The 18,832-nt window shown below is 50.2% G+C and overlaps 2 protein-coding genes across 2 annotated transcripts; one reads left to right on the plus strand and one right to left on the minus strand.

The window, feature by feature from the left end:
- Window positions 1–3,296: 3,296 nt before the first annotated feature.
- LOC144112523 (MAM and LDL-receptor class A domain-containing protein 1-like) lies at window positions 3,297–18,029 on the plus strand (the record flags this gene model as incomplete). The annotated part of the gene is made up of 6 exons (XM_077645333.1): window positions 3,297–3,507; window positions 4,207–4,337; window positions 5,443–5,571; window positions 9,569–9,757; window positions 10,614–10,735; window positions 17,759–18,029. Coding segments are annotated over 6 exons (1,053 nt in total), but the record flags the coding sequence as incomplete, so codon positions are not given.
- LOC144112522 (uncharacterized) lies at window positions 12,440–16,869 on the minus strand. The gene is made up of 3 exons (XM_077645332.1): window positions 16,694–16,869; window positions 13,923–14,111; window positions 12,440–13,070 (listed from the first exon to the last, which is right to left on the minus strand). The coding sequence occupies exons 1-3, from the start codon at window positions 16,867–16,869 to the stop codon at window positions 12,614–12,616; spliced, it is 822 nt and encodes a 273-aa protein (XP_077501458.1). The 3' UTR covers window positions 12,440–12,613.
- Window positions 18,030–18,832: the final 803 nt, after the last annotated feature.

Below are 18,832 nucleotides of genomic sequence, written 5' to 3' on the forward strand. Positions count from 1 at the left end.
TGGGGCTTCTTCCGAAAATTGCATCTGTAAGACATCCCGGCACTTGCACGAATATAAGGACGAGGAACCCGAACATGGGCAGAGGCGGATCGGCTCCGCGAGCCTGACTATGACGAATGAGGCGCATCTCTGGATTCATGACAACAACGCGAATCGATGCACGTATCGACTTATATTTCGTATCGATGTCATCAATTTTTTAACGGAGTAAAGACGTGAGAATTATCAGTCGTATTTTTCTTCTTTTACTGAGAGCATTGTGTTTAGGGCCAGTACTTCTCAGCGCAATGTATTATTCAGCGGGGCCCCTCGGGTAATTGAATACGACGCAATTTGTATCCAATAGTCTCATTTTCAATGAGTAGGGCTTTCCGTTCCTTCTCTCGACGGGGGGGGGGGGGGGGGGGTTGAAACCGGGCTTGGCCACTAAAACTCACCACATCCTGTCACGTGGGTCACACCGTCTCCCATTTATTTTTCATGGTTAGGCTTCACGGCTTGTAAAATATATATAGATCACAGAGAAATATACAGAGCAAGTTGTTTTTGGGAGCTGCGTCACTTAATCGGCAGTATCTTTAATGGACCTGCTTTTGGCTAATTAGGCAGTATTTTAATACTCAGCTTAAAAGCGAAGCGCAAATGGGAAAGTTACAAATCACCCTGAAAAACAACTTGCTTTGGTTTTCGCAACAAGGTTCCTTTTACGCAGCTGGTCTTTTTCACTCGCCTAAAGAGGAAGTCCGACATGTACAAAAAGGAGGGGCGGCCCAGTCGCCATTTCAGCGGCGAGTCAGTGATATTTTTTCTTCTGTTTACTCAATTTCAGCGCCGCAGCACGCGCTATCAGCGAACGAAATCCGCTTTTCTCTGAAGAGCTGTCTCTGACGGGGTTTGGGGGGGGGGAGGGGGGGGGGCATGAGATTAGCGCCGGCAACTGCTGACGCGACGCTAAAAGCGAGCGCGTGCTGGCTTTGATGGCATTAAATTCTGAACGTCGGGCGGAGGGATTTCACAGCGTTCTTATTTTCCAATATCATAGGGAGCGCTCAGAACTTGAGGTTTGCGAAAATCCAGATCCGAGGTTAGAAACATTAAAAGCACGCCGTACACATACCACGCAGGAATAAAAAAAAAAGATAAGCTAGTAATGTCCGCACGTTTATCATCGGAGTTGCCTCGAGGCTATTATATTGGGGATAAAATTGGCATCCTCGGTGAAATACCTAGCCTGTTTAACGTGCCCTGCTTAGAGATTAGTAGTGGAGAGCGCTTATTTCAATGTCTTTTCCGATAACAGGAGGTGCTCTAACAAGCGTCTATCTCAAGTGATAGATCATTAGTAGCTCTTTAACGAGCCCACCATTGAACCCCTAATTATCACTTTGAAATATTTCCCACAGACCCGAGCAATGCTTTGCGCGGTGTCTTTGTTTCGCATATGTGCTCCTTGAATAAACCCAAGAAAAAAAATCAGCATTGTAAAACGATAGTAAAAAAAATTATTGAGGTGTGCGTGGCGACAAGAAGCCCGGTTAGTGCCGCCCTCTAAATTTCACTCTAGATACGAAGGGAGTAAAAAGGGAATATAAGCTGTCCTCTAGTGCAGTCTCTTTTACGAAAGGGAGTGTGAGCTAGATGACAGCTTACTCCCTTTTTTACTCCCATATCGGTGTATTACTGTTTAGAGTGCATAGTCGAGCCTAGGTGCTGTTTTGGAGGCGTACCAACGTGGAACCGCGCACGCAAAAGAAGTGTCCGTGGTAGGTCACCGCAGAAACAAATCACTGGACCTTTCCGAGTATTGTCTGCCATTTTATATCCGTTGCGCGCTTGACCGGTTAGTCCAAAAATGTGGCACCAATAATCCTGGCGAAAAATATTCAGCACCAGGCATTATGTGACAACCGGTATTGGTACAGCGACTACGCCAGCCAGTAAGGGGAGAGGCTTTGTTTCGATGAGATAACTAGCTCTGTGCAGATCGATTTTCACGTTTCCGGAAACCATCCCTTCGTCCACCAGGGAATTTGTCAAGAAAGCCGGGTCCTTCAGCACACTTGACCGAAAGCCAGCTGCTGAAGTTATAACAAAAGTTTCTAAGCAGACCGCCGCCTCAGTTGGAATGACTGATATTCACCGAATGGTTTAGGTAATCCAAGTGTGTGAAACTAGTGTCTCGAGTTAGCACAATGACTAGGAAGGACGCGCCAGTGAGTGGGACCAATCATACGTCATCGCCACGAAGTGAAAATTAATGCCGCGCATTTCCCTGGAACCAGCGCACATATGAACCATGAAGCTTACTTTTCACCACCCTCTTTGTAGTCTCTCAGTATTGTGCACTCGCTCAATGGGCAATTTCCCCCGAGTGAAAACAATTTACGATCCATCCAGCACTCACAGTAAACAAGGGACACCCAAACGGGCCTCGAAATGTCTTTTAATTGCCACTTCTCAGCGAGTGCGCGCTAATTATTTCCCCAGTGATCACCTCTTTCTAGACGACATACCTTGAAACTCTACATTACAGTAGGTAGGATTAAAAAGTTCTGAATCCCGGCGGCCCGCTTTCGGCAGAATTACATGGTCTACTATATGCCTTGCTTTCATAAGCGAAACTGTCCCTCACTAGACAGTTTTAGCAGAGCGTATTTGCGCTTGCGCTGCTCCGCTCAGGCGGCAAGCGGGAGCGCTACTGCGCATGCGTCAAACGGTCAGACGGGAGCGCCCGAGCGGAGCGGTGCGACGATCGTGGCTCACGCAAATCCCTCTGGTCTCGCGCTTGCTTGCCACTTCATCATGACGGCCGGTTCAACAAATGTCGCATGTGCCGCAACCCCTGCAGAACGCACAGGCGTCTCTAGCCGCAAACCTAGAAGAAAGAGGTTGCGCGCTGATGAAGATTTGTGATTTTTGCGCGAGGTGGTTGCGGCAAACCCATTCAACAACCTCTGCGTTTGCGAGCAAATGCGCAGAATTAAGAAAATTAACAAACGTCTGTCCAAAAAACAACGTATGTCTTTCACTTCACATGTTACAGAATGTTCACGAGCAAAAATATTTCTCCGAAGTGCGGCGGAAAAATACAGCTGTTTTTTTTTTATTCTCTGGTTCCAGTTTTTATCTCCAGGGAGCTCCTCGTGCAGTTCGCCTGTCTGCCTCCGCTTAGCTAAAAAGCTCTTTTACAGCCAAAGCTCCGGTAATGCTGGGCGAGTACCGTGAGCGGAGCGGAGACACAAATACGCTCTGCTAAAACTGTCTACTCTCTCTTTCCTCCTCTCCCTCTCCGACAGGCCACTTCCTGTACTTCGGCGTGCGGCCGGGCGGGGCCTCGGCGCCGGTCAACGTGTCCTCGCCATGGTTCCGCCAGGCAGCCCTGCAGCGTTGCACGCTGGTGTTCGACATGCACGCGTCCAACATGGCCGACGGGGCACTCGTGGTGTTCCTCTCCAACCCAAACCACACCAGGGAGGTGCACAAGGTGCCCGGAAACTCGCTCGGCCTGTGAGTGCTCTTTTCTGTCTTTCTCTCTCACGCTGCGTTATCGCCTTCTTGCACTTGTTCTCCCCTCCCCCCTTCATAGCAACAACCACCACCAGCACTTGCAAAAGCTCTCCGGCGTTTAACCACAACTTTTCGCTGGCACAGGGCTCGAGGACAATTTTCGGTATTCAGATTTCTTGTCCGCAGAGGGGTTTCTAAGGCTAAGCTTGAGGTTATTTATTTATTTATTTCGTTACTGTCAGTGCTGTTGAGGCGTTACAGATAATAGTGGTAAGTAATTAATGAAAATCAAATACAAAAGGAGAGCTATTAACATAGATGATGAAGACGCGAAGATTTGAACGTTGCTGGTTCTGGCATGGAGGCGATGCAGGCGGGTAGGTGTCTGAACTGAAAGGAACACTTTCAAAATGAAGTATGTATTATTAATATATAGCAATAAGTTTCTCATATATTTTTAATATTTTATTGTTTAATGTTTTTAATGTTTTAATCTAAAAGTTTTAATTCGTTATTCTGACCAAATGAAGGGGCTAGTCAAGCACCTCTCCGCTACTCAGTTATGCCTAGGAGCAAACTGTAACGCGTTAGCGTAAAAACAGCTCGACCACTACTTCCGCCGAGGCAGGTCGTACGAAAATGCTTAATTCGCCACCTTTTTGCACCAGACACCTTACACCGTTTGCTTTTTCTTTGCAGGTGGCAAAGGTTCAAAGCCCCGCTAGGAAGACAGGAGCCGCCCTTCATAGTGACAATAGAAGTGTTGCCCGGCAAATCGGCTCCGGGTCATCTAGCCCTGGACGACATCAGACTGGAGAACTGCGCTCGGCGTAAGTGGTTGCAACACAGCGATAAGTCGCGATAAGACACCAAACTGGCTCTTAGCTTCCGTGCGCTGTCAGCCCTTATCCCTAGTCATTTTCATGTCACATTTGGCCTCAGCCTACTCTAGTTCGTCTGCGTCAGCTAGCTTGCGTCCCGTGTTTTGCGTCAAAATACTGTCATCTCGGTCTCAACTCGAGCAGCTGTCCCGGCCGAAACTACATTTGCCTTTTGAAAATAACTAAGATGTTCTCCGCTGGCGTGTATAGTGGGCTGTGAATGCGGGGCACACCACCTGGTCATCATGTGGTCCGCACGCGTCCACCACGTGTGCGTCGTGTTCTATCAGCCTGGTCTCAACATCCCCAGGCCTCCTGCAGCACACGCTTACCTGCCTGGCCATTAAAATCTTCCCGGTCAACTTTCTGTGACAGCGCAGCAGAGATTGTATAGTGGGCTGTGAGTCTGGGCACACCACCTGGTCATCATGTGGTCCGCACGCGTCCACCACGTGTGCGTCGTGTTCTATCAGCCTGGTCTCAACATCCCCAGGCCTCCTGCAGCACACGCTTACCTGCCTGGCCAGCAAAATCTTCCCGGTCAACTTTCTGTGACAGCGCAGCAGAGACTAGGCAAGAAAAGGAAGGAGACGGGCCCTTGTCCCCGTGCCGTGGCTAGGCAGTAGGCTGCCTAAGCGCGCAACCCTAACGACCCCTCACCATCTCTCCAACTTTCCACTTCACCTCTCCGCAACCCTAGCTCGAAAAACGAACAGACCACTCCCCACGGCAAGGGGACAAAGACCCGTTTCATTCCCTTTCCTGCCTAGCCTCTGCTGCACTGCCACAGAAAGTTGACCGGGAGTATAGGACGTTCTCGGCTCCAGTATCCTGCGCATCCGGTACAGCCATTTATGTCGAGCGGTGGAACTACAAACAGCTTTAGCGATGGCCTAGCAAACACACACGCGCAACACGGGATACAGTTTTCCGAGCAGCGAATAAATATGTCGTTTCTAGCAGCGCTGCCGAGCACTAGAATGCAACGCTTGTCAGCCGAGTGCGTGAGCGTGATTTGCCAAACTCGCGTTGGTTTTGCCTCGTGTTTGTCCAGAGCCGAGACGGATGGGGACCTGCCTGGAGACGCAATTCCGATGCGCCAACTCGACGTGCATTGATCGCCAAGAGGTGTGCGACATCCGCGTCAACTGCGCTGACGGCGAAGATGAGAAACAGGCTTGCGGTGAGACACTATTTTTTCCTGTCTGCTTCTGGGCGAGCGTCCTTCTAACCGCTGAAGACGCTGGAGTACTGTACTTGCCTGTCATATCCTGCAATTGACGCACCGGAGCTTGCATCTTCACAAGGTTATTGCCTGTTTATTATCTCTAGGATGATTACTTAGTGGCGTTAGATAATCAAAGAAAGAGGCTAAAGCGTCGACTAATCAGTGTCGATGGTTGAACATGACGTCAGCATCAGTGCGGCCATTCCGTTTTATACAGCAAGCCGCTACGGTGGCTCAGTGGTTATGGTGCTCAGTTGCTGTTCCAAAAGATGCGGATTCGATCCTGGCTGCTGCGGTCGCCTTCAGATGGGGGCGAAGTGCTAGAGGCCCGTGTGCTGTGCGATGTCAACGCACGTTACAGAACCCCAGGTGATCGAAATTATCAGGAGCCCTTCACTACGGCGTCGCTCGTATTCTGAGTCGCTTTGGGACGTTGAAGCCCTGAAACCAAAGTAACCCAAACCGATTCTGGCCGCACCGGTCGCATTTCGATGGAGGCGAAATACTAGAGGCCCGTGTGCTGTGCGATTTCAGTGCACGTTAAAGAACCCCAGGTGACCTAAATTATTCGGAGCCCTCCACTACGGCGTGCCTCATATTCCGAGTCGCTTTGGGACGTTATATCTCTGAAACCAAACTAACCCTAACCGATTCTGGCTGCACCGGTCGCATTTCGATGGAGGCGAAATGTATAGAGGCCCGTGTGCTCTGCGATGTCAGTGCACGTTAAAGAACCCCAGGTGACCGAAATTATCTGGAGCCCTCCACTACGGCGTCCCTCATATTCTGAGTCGCTTTGGGACATTATATCCCTGAAATCGAACTAAACCTAACCGATTCTGGCCGCGCCGGTCGCATTTCGATGGAGACGAAATGCCAGAGGCCCGTGTGCTGTGCAATGTCAGTGCATGTTATAGAACCCCAAGTTGTCAAAACTATCCAGAGTCCACCACTACGGCGTCCATCACAGCCTGAATCGCTTTGGGACGTTAAACCCCATGAAACCAAAGTTGTACGCTGAATAAATTATTACGCAGTAATAATACGTCCACGTTATTCAGGCGTTCTGAAGCACTTATCCACAAGAAAAAAAATACAGACGACTGGAGCTATACTTCCGACAAAACGGGCAGCGTCGTTGTGAACAAGAGCATAAATGCGTACAAATTTTGTGTGCAGCACTATTTTGTATCAATTTGCTGCCTCATCGTAATACTTTGATCAATAACATTCGGGAAACATGCTAATCATTCTCATGCGGTCTAGGTTGTCACTTTTCGACCTAAAACAATAGCTTAGGGTTCCATTCAGAGCGAAGCTCTAGAAATACCTTTTAACGTGTTCGGCTGATTAATGCGTCTATTTTATCTTCACAATAAGCAGCAAACTGACACTAAACCAAGGTTGCGTAGATAGCAGCGACTCCAAGAATATTGGAGAGATTTAACGCAGCCTAACGTATACCGGATTACCTGACGCCGGCTGCGCACGCTCAGTAACCCCAGCTGCCTTCTCGCCTGCATTGCGCATGCGCGTGCGGATGCGTAGGAGGCATGCGGTAATCCAGCGTACTTGCACGTCTTCGCTGTGCTAAAACTTTCTATTACCCGCAAAACTGTCGTAAGTACGCTGACGGTCCGTGAGGTAACTGGAAGCAATTACTTCGTCCGCGAAGTGCCCCTAGACACTTGGATCAAGTGATGCGTTTATTCGTTCATGCTGTGCTGAGTATGTTGAAACGTACTGTCTTTGTTCTTGGAAAAGGTCCCAACTAAGCCCCGTGTGTGCGCGCTGGCACGTGAGTGGAAAATTGATTTTTACAGAAAAAGAAAACGCCGCTTTGTGGCGTAATTTCGCTAATTTCGTGTTTCGCCGAAATTCTGACGATGGAGAAGAGAACGCACAGGTCAAGATTCTTCAACGCGGGCATAATAAAAAGAAACGAAGCAGGCTTTTAAAAGGATATTTTGCAATTTTTCAGTCTAAGAAAGATGGCTTCTTAATAATTTAAGGTTTCCATTTACTTAGAATAAAAAATTAGTGGCCCCCAGCGCCGTTATTGGACGCATGATTTATGATGATGTTTCATGTTGGTTAAAAAAACGCATGCATCGAGGTGGCTCTCACATCACAAAGCTGCAAAAAACCGTTACGCTTCGTGACTGCTCGGCTTCCTAGTTTATCGCAGCTTCTGATTTCGGCATCCAATTTCGGAAAAGTGGAAAACCACAATTGGCTTCATGGCTTTCTTTTCTTAATTCTTCCAATTTTTGCTTCTAAGGCGCATTGCTGTGTTCAAGTTCCACCCTGCAGGCTCCTCATGGTGCGTACATGTCTAGAAAGAGTTACTTCATTGGACCTGTTAATGAACTTCAAAACAAAATTCGGGCATATCCCACGGGCAGTGATGCCATTCTGGCGCCAAATGCGTCAAACTGCACTTAAGCAGTTTGAATTCAACCGATAAGCTGCGCCATTCTGAAAACAAAACAGGGATAATTGGGAATGGGATAATGGGAGTAGGAAAAGAAGCAAGCCAGGTATGTATAGGGCAGGACTAGGAATGAGAGAAAGGGATGGAAGAGCGGCAGGACAATAGAAGAAACAGTGTGCAGGAACGGCATAGATCTCAGGGTAGCTGGGGCAGGAGGAGTCGGAACGCAGTCGGCAGGAATAAGGTAATGTCAGGATTGTTAGTTTAGTTTAGTTTATGGGGTTTGAACGTCCCAAAGCGACTCAGGCTATGAGAGACGCCGTAGTGAAGGGCTCCGGAAGTTTTGACCACCTGGGGTTCTTTAACGTACACTGACATTCGCCTCCATCGAAATTCGACCGCCGCGGCCAGGATCTCACCCGCGTCCTTCGGGCCAGCAGCCGAGCGCCATAACCACTCAGCCGCCGCGGCGGCTGGTAATATCAGGAATTCTTACCACTTTGGTACCACATGTGTTTGTTTATTTAAATTTGCGCTGAAACTAGATACATGTTCACTTTTGCTCGGGATCTTGTATCAGTATTCCCTCAGTCTTTTTGTTTTCTTCTACGCAGCCTTTAGTTGCATTTAAACGCTTGATATCTCTTCGAATAGAAGAATTCAAACTTAGCGACAGTCCGATTACGCCAATTTCCGTGTGTGTTTCATTTAAGTGCAAATCAGATGCTTACATGTGCATATTATTGGTTTTTCGTGGAAATTAAAGACGCCATAACTCACTCACTTCTGACTGGACAGCCCAACCGCACCGTGAGGGAAGCGAACAAGGTAAGAGGGAAATAAGAGCGAAAGAGGTGCATAGTGGAGGGCTCCGGAATAATTTCTACCACCTAGGGCTCTTAAATGTGCGCTGACATCGCTGGGCAGAACGGAATCTTTTGCGTTTCGCCCCCGTCGAAATACTGTTACGCGGCCGAGTTCGAACCCGGGTGCTCCGGTTCAGTAGCCGAGCGCCCTAACCTCTGAGCCACCGCGGCGGGTCTTGATTCAGAAGACCCTCATATGCAGCCCAGCGAAGGACACTTCCCTCATCGACTTTCTATAGTCCTTTTGCAGACTATATTTCCTTCCTATAAATACTTCATTTTGACTATTCAGAATCTATGCACTGTCTATAGAAAAAGTCTACTAAAAGTCTATGGCCAAAAGAACCCCCGGTGGTCGAAATTTCCGGAGCCCTTCACTACGGAGTACCTCGTAGCCGGAGTCGCTTTGGGAAGCTAAACCCAAAACCAAACCAAACCAAACCACAAATCAAAATATTGTTTATAGACTGTCTATAGGATTTGTATTGTCAATAGACTAGTCTAAAGGATATGTCTATAGAAAATCTATACTCTTTACGGACAAAGATCTGTGAACAGTCCATAGACTGCCTAAAGAAAGTTTTGTAAGGCTGCATGCACCTGTCCTCAATGAACCCATGTTTTCTCTCTCTCTCTCTCTCCCCCCCCGCAGACCAAGTCCCACGTGGTGCCCGCTGCTCGTTAGAGGAGGAAGACGGCGAGTCGGACAGCAGCGACCCCACCATATGCGGCTGGAGGAACGACGTTCGCACCAGCAACGGACAGTGGCGCCGCGTGACGGCCGAAAACGCAACCTCCAGGCTCGGGCCGCAGCACGATCACACCACCGACAGCCCAAAAGGTAGGCCGTCGGTCTTCCAGACCACAGGGTGTTCCGATGAACGTTACATAAGTTCACAATCAGTTTTGAAAAATATACTCATAAAGCACGCTACAATATCAAAGGGTACATGTAACTGCGTACCTCGTCCTGAGCCAAGTGAACAGACATTTATTTATTTATTTATATTTACCTACAACGCCCTTAAATACACACGCAGGGGTGTTAGATAAGAGAGTAACACTGTGAGTACATAACGAACAAAGCTACCGAAGTTCGCGACTACCGATTTTAATGGGTTCGAACCCGACCGCGGCGGCTGCGTTTTTATGGAGGAGAAACGCTAAGGCGCCCGTGTGCTGTGCGATGTCAGTGCACGTTAAAGATCCACAGGTGGTCGAAATTATTCCGGAGCCCTCCACTACGGCACCTCCTTCTTCCTTTCTTCTTTCACTCCCTCCCTTATCCCTTCCCTAACGGCGCGGTTCAGGTGTCCAACGATATATGAGACAGATACTGCGCCATTTCCTTTCCCCCCCCAAAAAAACCAATTATATTAATGGCTAGCACCAGCAGCGCAGTGAAAAACGACCACCCAGCTCGGTGACGTCACACCCGCTTGATTGAGCCTGCTGGTTAGGTCAGAATAAGAATTTGATGCGTGCTATTAACTAGACAGACGAAGCTAACGCGCTAACTAGAGGACGCTCGTTCGTGCTTGAATATCGTTTCCCGAAATTGGTTTCCCTAAGTTTGTTTCCCGAAATTGGCGTAGAAAAAAGAACTGACTCTGAGCCGCATTCTCTTTTCGCACGTTGCTGTTCACACTGCTTTTACCACTCTCACTCTTTCTTCCCGATCTCTCTGCTTCCCTCAGGCCACTACGCATGCGCCACAGGAAAGCAGTTCGGACACGAAGCCGTGCTGGAGAGTCCAGAATTCCCGAAACTTCCCTACTACCACATGAACCACACGTCGGCCTACTTCAACTCGTGCCACGTAAGCATACCTCCAGTGAGAACATACTGTTCACCGCAGTACACACGAATGGGTACGTTGTTACGAAAACTTACAAACACGTTACCGTGTACGTTTTATTCATCTGTTGTCTCGGTTTGTATGTCCTGCGTCTTCACCCTAGAACTCTGAAGCTTGGATTATGGCCGCGCTAAGTCACTTTAAAGAGACTATGCAATAAATTAATTGAGATTACGTAAACCAGACGAGAGATAGGCATTTCATCATTTGTCACCCCAACGCAAGAATTTTTAAGCTAGCATCAATAACACCAAAGATATAGACGATTGAAAATTACGCTCCTCCTCTCCCCCCTCAACTCGTCCACGCGGGGCACCAGACAAAAATAAAGAAAACAGCTCTGGGACTGGGCCCCGCCAATGAATACGTCATCCGCTGACGTTCCTTTTGCAACTTCAGGTTGTCGCTCCTAGCACCCCAGCAGCAGCGTCGGCGGCGTGATTGCGGCGCGTGTCGGGTTTCTTTGCTTGTCATCTGTTGTAGTTAGCAGTAATGGACCCGGACCTCGTGGCGTGTCTGCTCGCTCTTACGGTCGCGATGGACATCGAACCCTCATGCGTTCACGCCGTACCGGCTGAAGGCCAGCGACGACAGTAGCGACTCGGCGAGCCGCTGCGAGTGGCTCCGGAACTCCCGACAGAAGGAGGCGGCAGAGGAAAATTGAAACCAAATGCGCGAAGGCAATGCCCTGGCTCGCGCTTGCTCGAGAGGGTCGTGCGGCGGCACGAGCAGATGATTTTCACGGCTACCGGAAGTGTGCCCGCGACGTCGTGGCTGCCGTGGCTCCAGCGAATGAGAGCGTGCAGTGGCCTGGCGACGTCATGGGTACAGTGACGTCTTTTTTCACGATTTTAGTATCAGAATCGGTCACTACGAGCACACCAATCGCCCCGCGAATTAAAAAAAAACACGGTTTTTAGAAATTAATAATAAATTGCCGGCTGAGTTCTGAAGACTCATACATTGTATGAATGCTTCTTAGCATCTTTTCTAAGCATTGAAAACATTTACAAACGACATTTTATTCATTGCATATTTCCTGTAATGTCGGTGGCTTAACCCTACCCACTGAAAGTGCCAACTGGCGTAGTAGGATTTATAGCCATAAGAGTTAGTGTCAGCACTCCGCGTGTATAGTCACACTTTGAAGTGAAGGAAATACTGATGATGCTGAATTTTTGTGGCGCAAGGGAATCCGTGGCGAAAGAGCGCCAAGGCACAAGGTCTTTCTTGTACTCAAATTGGGGTCAACGACCCATTTCCCCAAGCATTTCACCCTAAATAAGCCCAGCACCTGGCAGGGAAAAGATTGCACTCACTGTATCACCGGCACTGGGTGTCGAACCCCGCTCCTCCCGTGGGGCAGGTGGCTGCTCAAACGACTAAGCTACCGCTGCGGTTCTCAAAACAATACTGCGCACTTGATTTTTGCTACAGGCCCTGCAGCCGTTTCTCCTTCCTCCCACATCTATTATTTAACTCGTATTTTCACAGCGCCCTGGGAAAATACGACCAACTGTCAGGTCACCTAAGTAACAAGTGTTGAATAGCAATTGTCACAAGATCAACTGAACTGTCATGTTTACAGTGAAGTAGGCTCGCGAATGAACCCTCGAGCACATTCTTGAAAAATCCGCACCATACACAGCGGTGGCTGGGCCAAGACAACGTTTATTGCTTTGATGCGTGTTAAAATAGGTGTTGTGCGAAACGGTTAGCGAAGTAGTGTGGGGAGGACAGCGACGGTAACTGTTGACGTAAGTGTGAGGAGGAGGGCAGTGACGATAACTGTTGACATAAGCTGGCGTGACGTCATTCTGATGAAGCGTCTCGTTCCCTCTACGGTACATAGCGGTCTGGAGGTTTTCGTGTCCGGCCCGACCGGCGCAGTGCTGGCGTCGGGGTGCTTGGGGCAGCCTTGCGTATTCCTGGCCCCGGTCCCGATGTCCCAACTACTTGGGGTTTGGCGGTTTGATCTTGGCGCTCATGGTCACCGGTTCCGTCGTCCCGGCCATGCTCCCCCACACGTGGCTTGATCTGGTCGGTGTGTCGACGAATGTTCTCCCCCTGTGGACCATCGGCGTTCACGATGCGAGTGCCGTCCGATGACGTGATGCGGGCTGGGATCCATGGCTCGCCCCGCCCGAAGTTCTTTACCCAGTCAGGTTCCCCCGGCCGCAACACACTAGGAACGTGGCGGTCAACTGGAGACTGCGGAGCGAGAGGCCCCGGTGGTGCTACTGCGTTGTCCAGTCTGGAACGGAGTTCATAGCCCATAAGGAGTTTCGCTGGGGTACTGCCCCCGGCCTGCGGCGTACTTCGGTACCTGTGGAGAATCATTGCCAAGCGTGTTTTCAAAAACTCATGGACGTTCTTCAAAAACTCCTTAACAGTTTGAACGGCGCGTTCCGCGAGCCCGTTGGACTGCGGATAATACGGTGCTGTCCGGAGATGTATTACGTTATTCAGCTTCAAAAACTCCCGAAATTAAGCACTTGTAAATTGCGGGCCATTATCAGAAACCAGTGTGCGGGGCAATCCGAACGTGCCGAACAATGTGCGCGGGGCTTCTATGGTTGCGTGGGTTGCGGTGCTTTTCAGGGGTACTGCTTCGATTCATTTACTATGTGAATCCACAACGATCAGTAGCACGTGTCCATAGATCGGCCCCGCAAAGTCAATATGCAGCCTGTACCAACGCTCGCCCATTTCTGGCCATGCGACCGGGAATTGCTGGGGGGGGGGGGGGGGGGGGGGCATAGGCGCTGCTTGTACGCAACTGTGACACGACTTAACCATGTTCTCAGTCTCGTTATCAATCCCGGGATACCACAGCAGGGAGCAGCCTAGCCGCTTCATTGAGCAAATACCTCGATGAGAATCATGCATCAGGCGTAACATTCCCGCTCTTGCACTGCTAGGCGTGATTACGCGATCGCCCCAGTATAGAAGCCCATGACTCCACGTTATCTCAGCCTTCCGGTTGAAGTATGGTCGCAAATGCAGGTCCTTGGGCCGCAAGTTTTGTGGCCATCCTCCCCGCACTCATTTTTGCACCTTTGCTAAGTCGTCATCGTGCGAGGTGAGAGCGGCCAGTTGCTTCTCGGACATAACACCGTCATTGAGGTTTTCAGTGAGCAACACATACTCGCCATCCCCGGTTTCATCCAGTGTCTCTGGCTGAGACGTTGCGGACGTAGGAAGTCGGCTAAGGACATCTACTAGAACGTTGTCCTTTCCCGGCTGGTGTTTGATGACGCAGTCGTATGCACTCAGCAGCAGGGCCCATCGTAGGATTCGGGCGGCGGCCATCACTGGTACAGCCCGATTTGGATGAAAAATTCCCACAAGCGGATAATGGTCAGTCAACAGTGTGAATGGCTTACCGAATAGGTACCGTCGGAATTTCGAGACCCCAAAAAACTAGAGCCAGAGCTTCGCGCTCCAACTGTGAATAATTTCGCTCGGCTTCCGTCAGTACCCGAGAACGAAAACCTATGGGCTGACGCACGCCGTCCCCGACATCGTGAGAAAGCACTGCACCGATCCCATCCGTGCAGGCATCGCATTTCAGGACAAGAGGCTTGAGTGGGTCAAAATGCGCCAGGAAATCAGCGGACTTGAGGAGGTCCTTTACATTTCTGAACGCCCGTTGTTGACTGGGGCCCCACTCCCACTTAGCTTCCTTGCGGAGCAGTTGATACAGTGGGGCCATGGCTGTAGAAGCATTAGGAAGAAACTTGTGGTAGTATGTTACCATGCCCAGAGAAGACCTTAATTCTGCGATGTTCCACGGCGCCTGCATCAGAAGTATGGCCTCCACGTTCTCCGACTTTGGTTGCCGTCCCTGAGCACAAATTCGATGTCCCAGGAAATCCACCTGTGCTCCACGGAACTTGCACTTGTCCTCAAGCGCACGCTGTTTTCTCGAAACCGCAGCAACACTTCGCGCAGTGGGGTGCAGTCATTGTGTTTCTCTGCGATGATGACGTTGTCTAAGTAGACTTGAACCCCAGGAAGTCCTTGCAAGATGGTCTGCATGCGGCGTTTAAACACTGCCGGCGCTGAAGCCACTCCAAATGGCAGGCGAGGGAAGCTAAACAGTCCGTTATGCGTGTTTATGGTCATAATTTGCATGGCTTCCTCGTCTAACGGTAGCTGATGGTAAGCCTCCCTCAAATCTATCGTGGTGAAAACCTGACCACCGTTCAACGTTGCCAGGACATCTTCTACTCTGGGCAACGGATATTGCTCAGTGTGGCAAGCTTTGTTTTCCGTGAGTTTAAAATCACCGCAGAGGCGAATGAGGCCGTTACGCTTTACAACCGGCACCACCGGTGCGGCCCACTTCGAATGAGGCACAGGGTCAATAACACCCGCGGCCAAAAGGCGCTCAGGTTCAGCGTCTGCCCTTGGACTAAAGGCGTACGGAACTTCGCGTGCTTTGCCGAGTTTCGGTACCACGTTGTCCCACATCTCAAAGTGTACCGGCGGACCCCTGATGAGACCTAGGCCTGGCGCGAACACGTCAACGAATTTTGTTACCAAACGGTACACGTTAACAACGTCAATCCCGACGAAAGGCCTGCGCTCACCTGTCGTGTTCACTTTTATTACTGGCGCTTCCAGCATGTTGAACGCCTGGATCAGGTCGCGTCCGCACAGGTTGGGGCTGGAGAAACCGAGGACTGTCAGGGATCCTTCCGTCGACCGGTTTCCGCACGAAACCTTGAGCTTGAGTTGTCCCCGAACGGGAGGCCTTCCCGGAGAGCAAGTCAGTTTCAATGGCGAATCACGCAGCTTGGGCCACGCTGTCTTGTTTGGCTCATAAGTGGGCCGTACGATGACAGACACTGGTCACCCTGCATCGACCTGCATGTCCACTGGAACGCCCCCCAAGATTCAATGTGCGTACAAAGGGTTCCCTGATGCCGACGTGGCTGACGTGACTGTCCGCTGCTTCCAACTCAAATATACAGTCCGTGCCCACAGATGCGTCTCCTCCCGAGACGATAGGGTATTTACCTCACCCGACAGCCCTGGTGGCCCTTAAATGAACTCTCTCTCTCTCTCGACGTCAACAGGCTTGGGCGATATGGCCCCGCTGTTGGCACTTGAAGCATGCTGCCGAACGGAACCGGCAATCATCTGATTCGTGCCCTTTCCCTCCGCAGCGGTTGCGCGAAATAATCGGTGGCCGGTTTCTTGGCCGATAATACTGTCCTCCCATCGCATGTAAGCTTCCATCAGCGGCGCGGCTCCTTATCTGCTGCGCGCTCGCTTCTGCCATTTCGGCTGATAGCACGATTTCTTCTGCTTCACACCTCGTCAGCTTCGGCTTCGCAAGCAACTGTCGACGCACTCCTGCGCTTTGCAGCCCGCGATCTCACAGCATTCGATCCACCGTTGCGCCAAAATTGCAAGTGTCGGCTATTTGACGAATAATAATAATTGGTTTTTGGGGAAAGGAAATGGCGCAGTATCTGTCTCATATATCGTTGGACACCTGAACCGCGCCGTAAGGGAAGGGATAAGGGAGGGAGTGAAAGAAGAAAGGAAGAGAGAGGTGCCGTAGTGGAGGGCTCCGGAATACTTTCGACCACTTGGGGATCTTTAACGTGCACTGACATCGCACAGCACACGGGCGCCTTAGCGTTTTTCCACCATAAAAACGCAGCCGCCGCGGTCGGGTTCGAACCCGGGTACTCCGGATCAGTAGTCGAGCGCCCTAACCACTGAGCCACCGCGGCGGGTGTTTGACGAATGGCAAATATGAAATCTTTGACAGGTTCGCCCGGCAGCTGGTCGCGTGTAAAGAGCTTGTACGACTCTGCTATTTCGTTTGGTTGCGACGAAAAGTGCTGCTGCAGCGAAGCTACCAGTTAGGCGTAAGAAAGTTCGTTCACCTTGTCTGGCGCCCATCGACCATTAAGTAAATCCACGGTGTGGGTCGTCAGCACTGCAATTAACAGGGCCCGCTTCTTCTTGTCGCCCGTGACGTCATTGCCTTCAAAGAAGGCCTCCAGTCGAAAGTGGTAAGCTGGCCACTTGCCGCTCGTCTCGTCAAACTGCGACGGGCTGGCACATCCTCCCATGGTGGCGAAGGCTAAGGCGTACTAAGAGGGCGGCCCGTTGTCATCCCATCCTCGTCGCCACTGAAGAATCCGCACCGTACACAGCGGTGGCTGGGCCAAGACAACGTTTACTGCTTTGATGCGTGTTAATATAGACGTTGTGCGAAACGGTTAGCGAAGGAGTGAGAGGAGGACAGCGGCGATAACTATTGCCCTAAGTGTAAGGAGGAGGACAGCGGCTATAACTGCTGCCGTCAGCTGGTGTGACGTCATTCCGATGTAGCAATTCTCCCGTAACATTCTTTCTTCCACATCTCCCTCACACATGCAGTTATTTGCCTTTTTCACAAGCTTTGGCGTCCTCTGGGGAGTGGCGGAAATTCCGTCTGCCACTGGTTAAAAGCAAACACAGATTGGAGATGCGGGCGCCATCTGGTTGCACGAGGAACCAGCTACGCCAGCGAACTGGCTAATGTGTGCTTGACAGCTGCCGCCATCTGTCGCATGCGCCTGTAACTAACATGCACTGCGCATGTGCAATAGTAGTAGTAAGTCGTTTTATTGAAATAATAATAAAAAGTCAGGAAAAGATTTTTGCTAGCCCCGGCATCTGCCATCGATACTGAAGCATCTGAGCTGGGGCAGCGGAAATTAAAGGATAGCAGGCAGAATGGAGAAATTAAAATAAAGTGGAGAGGGGACAGGAAGAGAGGATAGGGGGAGAGGTGGTTTTGTTTTCAACCAGTAGAGCTGTAGGAGAAGAGGCGCGCATGCGCAGAGCAGCCTTGCGCAAAGGGGGAATAAATTTCACGTTCCACTACGTGAACACCTCTCCAGTTTTCTGTTCGAGAGTTTTAGTGAACGACCACCTATAGAGTAACCGCTACGCGTGGCCCCGTTCACTTCGCAGGTTCGGCTTCACTACTACGCTCACCGTTCGGTCCATCCCTATGGGCTGACGCTGTACGCCGTGGAGCGGGACCCCCGGCACGCAAGCGGCCTGCGACACGAGCTCTGGTCTGCGTCGGGAAAGGACGACGCCGTGTGGCTGCGCGTTGTGAGGGCGCTGCCAGCGCTGCGCCACCCGTTCATTCTCCGCCTGTTCGCCCAGCACGGACAAGGATGGAAAAGATGCATCGCCGTCGATGACATTACACTGGGACCAGAGTGCTTCGGCATCGGTGAGCATCGCACCTTCTCCTGCATACTCTGGTGCACAGAGGGAAAGAGAATTAATGAGGAGACCGTTGTGTCCCACTGGTGGCATGAGAGGGGTGGCTCAAAAATTTCCCCGCGCTCTCTACAAAGCTGGTTGAAACTGGGCAAGTCGGTGTCTGCAGTATGAGACTTCAGCTCAAAACTTAGTGAAAATAGAGGAAATTAGCACACTCTGTCATCAAAGCTGTCGTTATTCAACATCGTCCTCCGTGTTGCTTTCCTGCGTTTTGTTTGCTTTGACGTCACATGTGACCCATATTATCCCCTGCTTCCCAGAAGGTGCTGACAGAAAGGCTCTACCGTGAACTCTGGTCCCCTTTTCTGAGAAAACAAACGTTGCGAAGAAGAAGAAACAGCGCAGCGGAATGTTTGCACACAAATACTGGCAATATTATTATTATTATATACATGAGCAGTAAAGGATAGGTTGGTGCTGCTTAGCGGCTCCGGCTACTACTTTTCACCAATTCGTAGCAAACACTTGGTCCGATTATGTACAGTTCAACATAACATAAAACAAACACGAACAGTACACAACATATAAAACAAAGTAGAAGCGCCAGTAAAAGTAACAAAAATGAGAGAACAAAAACACCTTAAATGTCAAGTGAACAGTACACAGCACAATATGCATGAGAGCTATGAATAAACAAGGACATAAGAACAAGAAATAAGCTGATTTGTGAACCTAAGGATTAAGGATTTGATGAGGATTAAGGAGCAAGTGTACCTAATTCTTACCACGCACGTCTGGGAGATGCTGTAT

The sequence above is a fragment of the Amblyomma americanum genome, unplaced genomic scaffold (genome assembly GCF_052857255.1).
Source record: "Amblyomma americanum isolate KBUSLIRL-KWMA unplaced genomic scaffold, ASM5285725v1 scaffold_371, whole genome shotgun sequence".
Taxonomy (NCBI): Eukaryota; Metazoa; Arthropoda; class Arachnida; order Ixodida; family Ixodidae; genus Amblyomma; species Amblyomma americanum.

Bases quoted from the DNA above. Each gene is read 5' to 3' on its own strand.
- LOC144112522 (XM_077645332.1), bottom strand. From the start codon at position 16,869: ATGGGAGGATGTGCCAGCCCGTCGCAGTTTGACGAGACGAGCGGCAAG. The intron at 14,112-16,693 runs GGCGCCAGACAA...TGTGGGAATTTT, and splicing joins GATTTACTTAATGGTCGATG to TCATCCAAATCGGGCTGTAC. The intron at 13,071-13,922 runs GTATGTGTTGCT...GGCCGGGGGCAG, and splicing joins GATGAAACCGGGGATGGCGA to TACCCCAGCGAAACTCCTTA.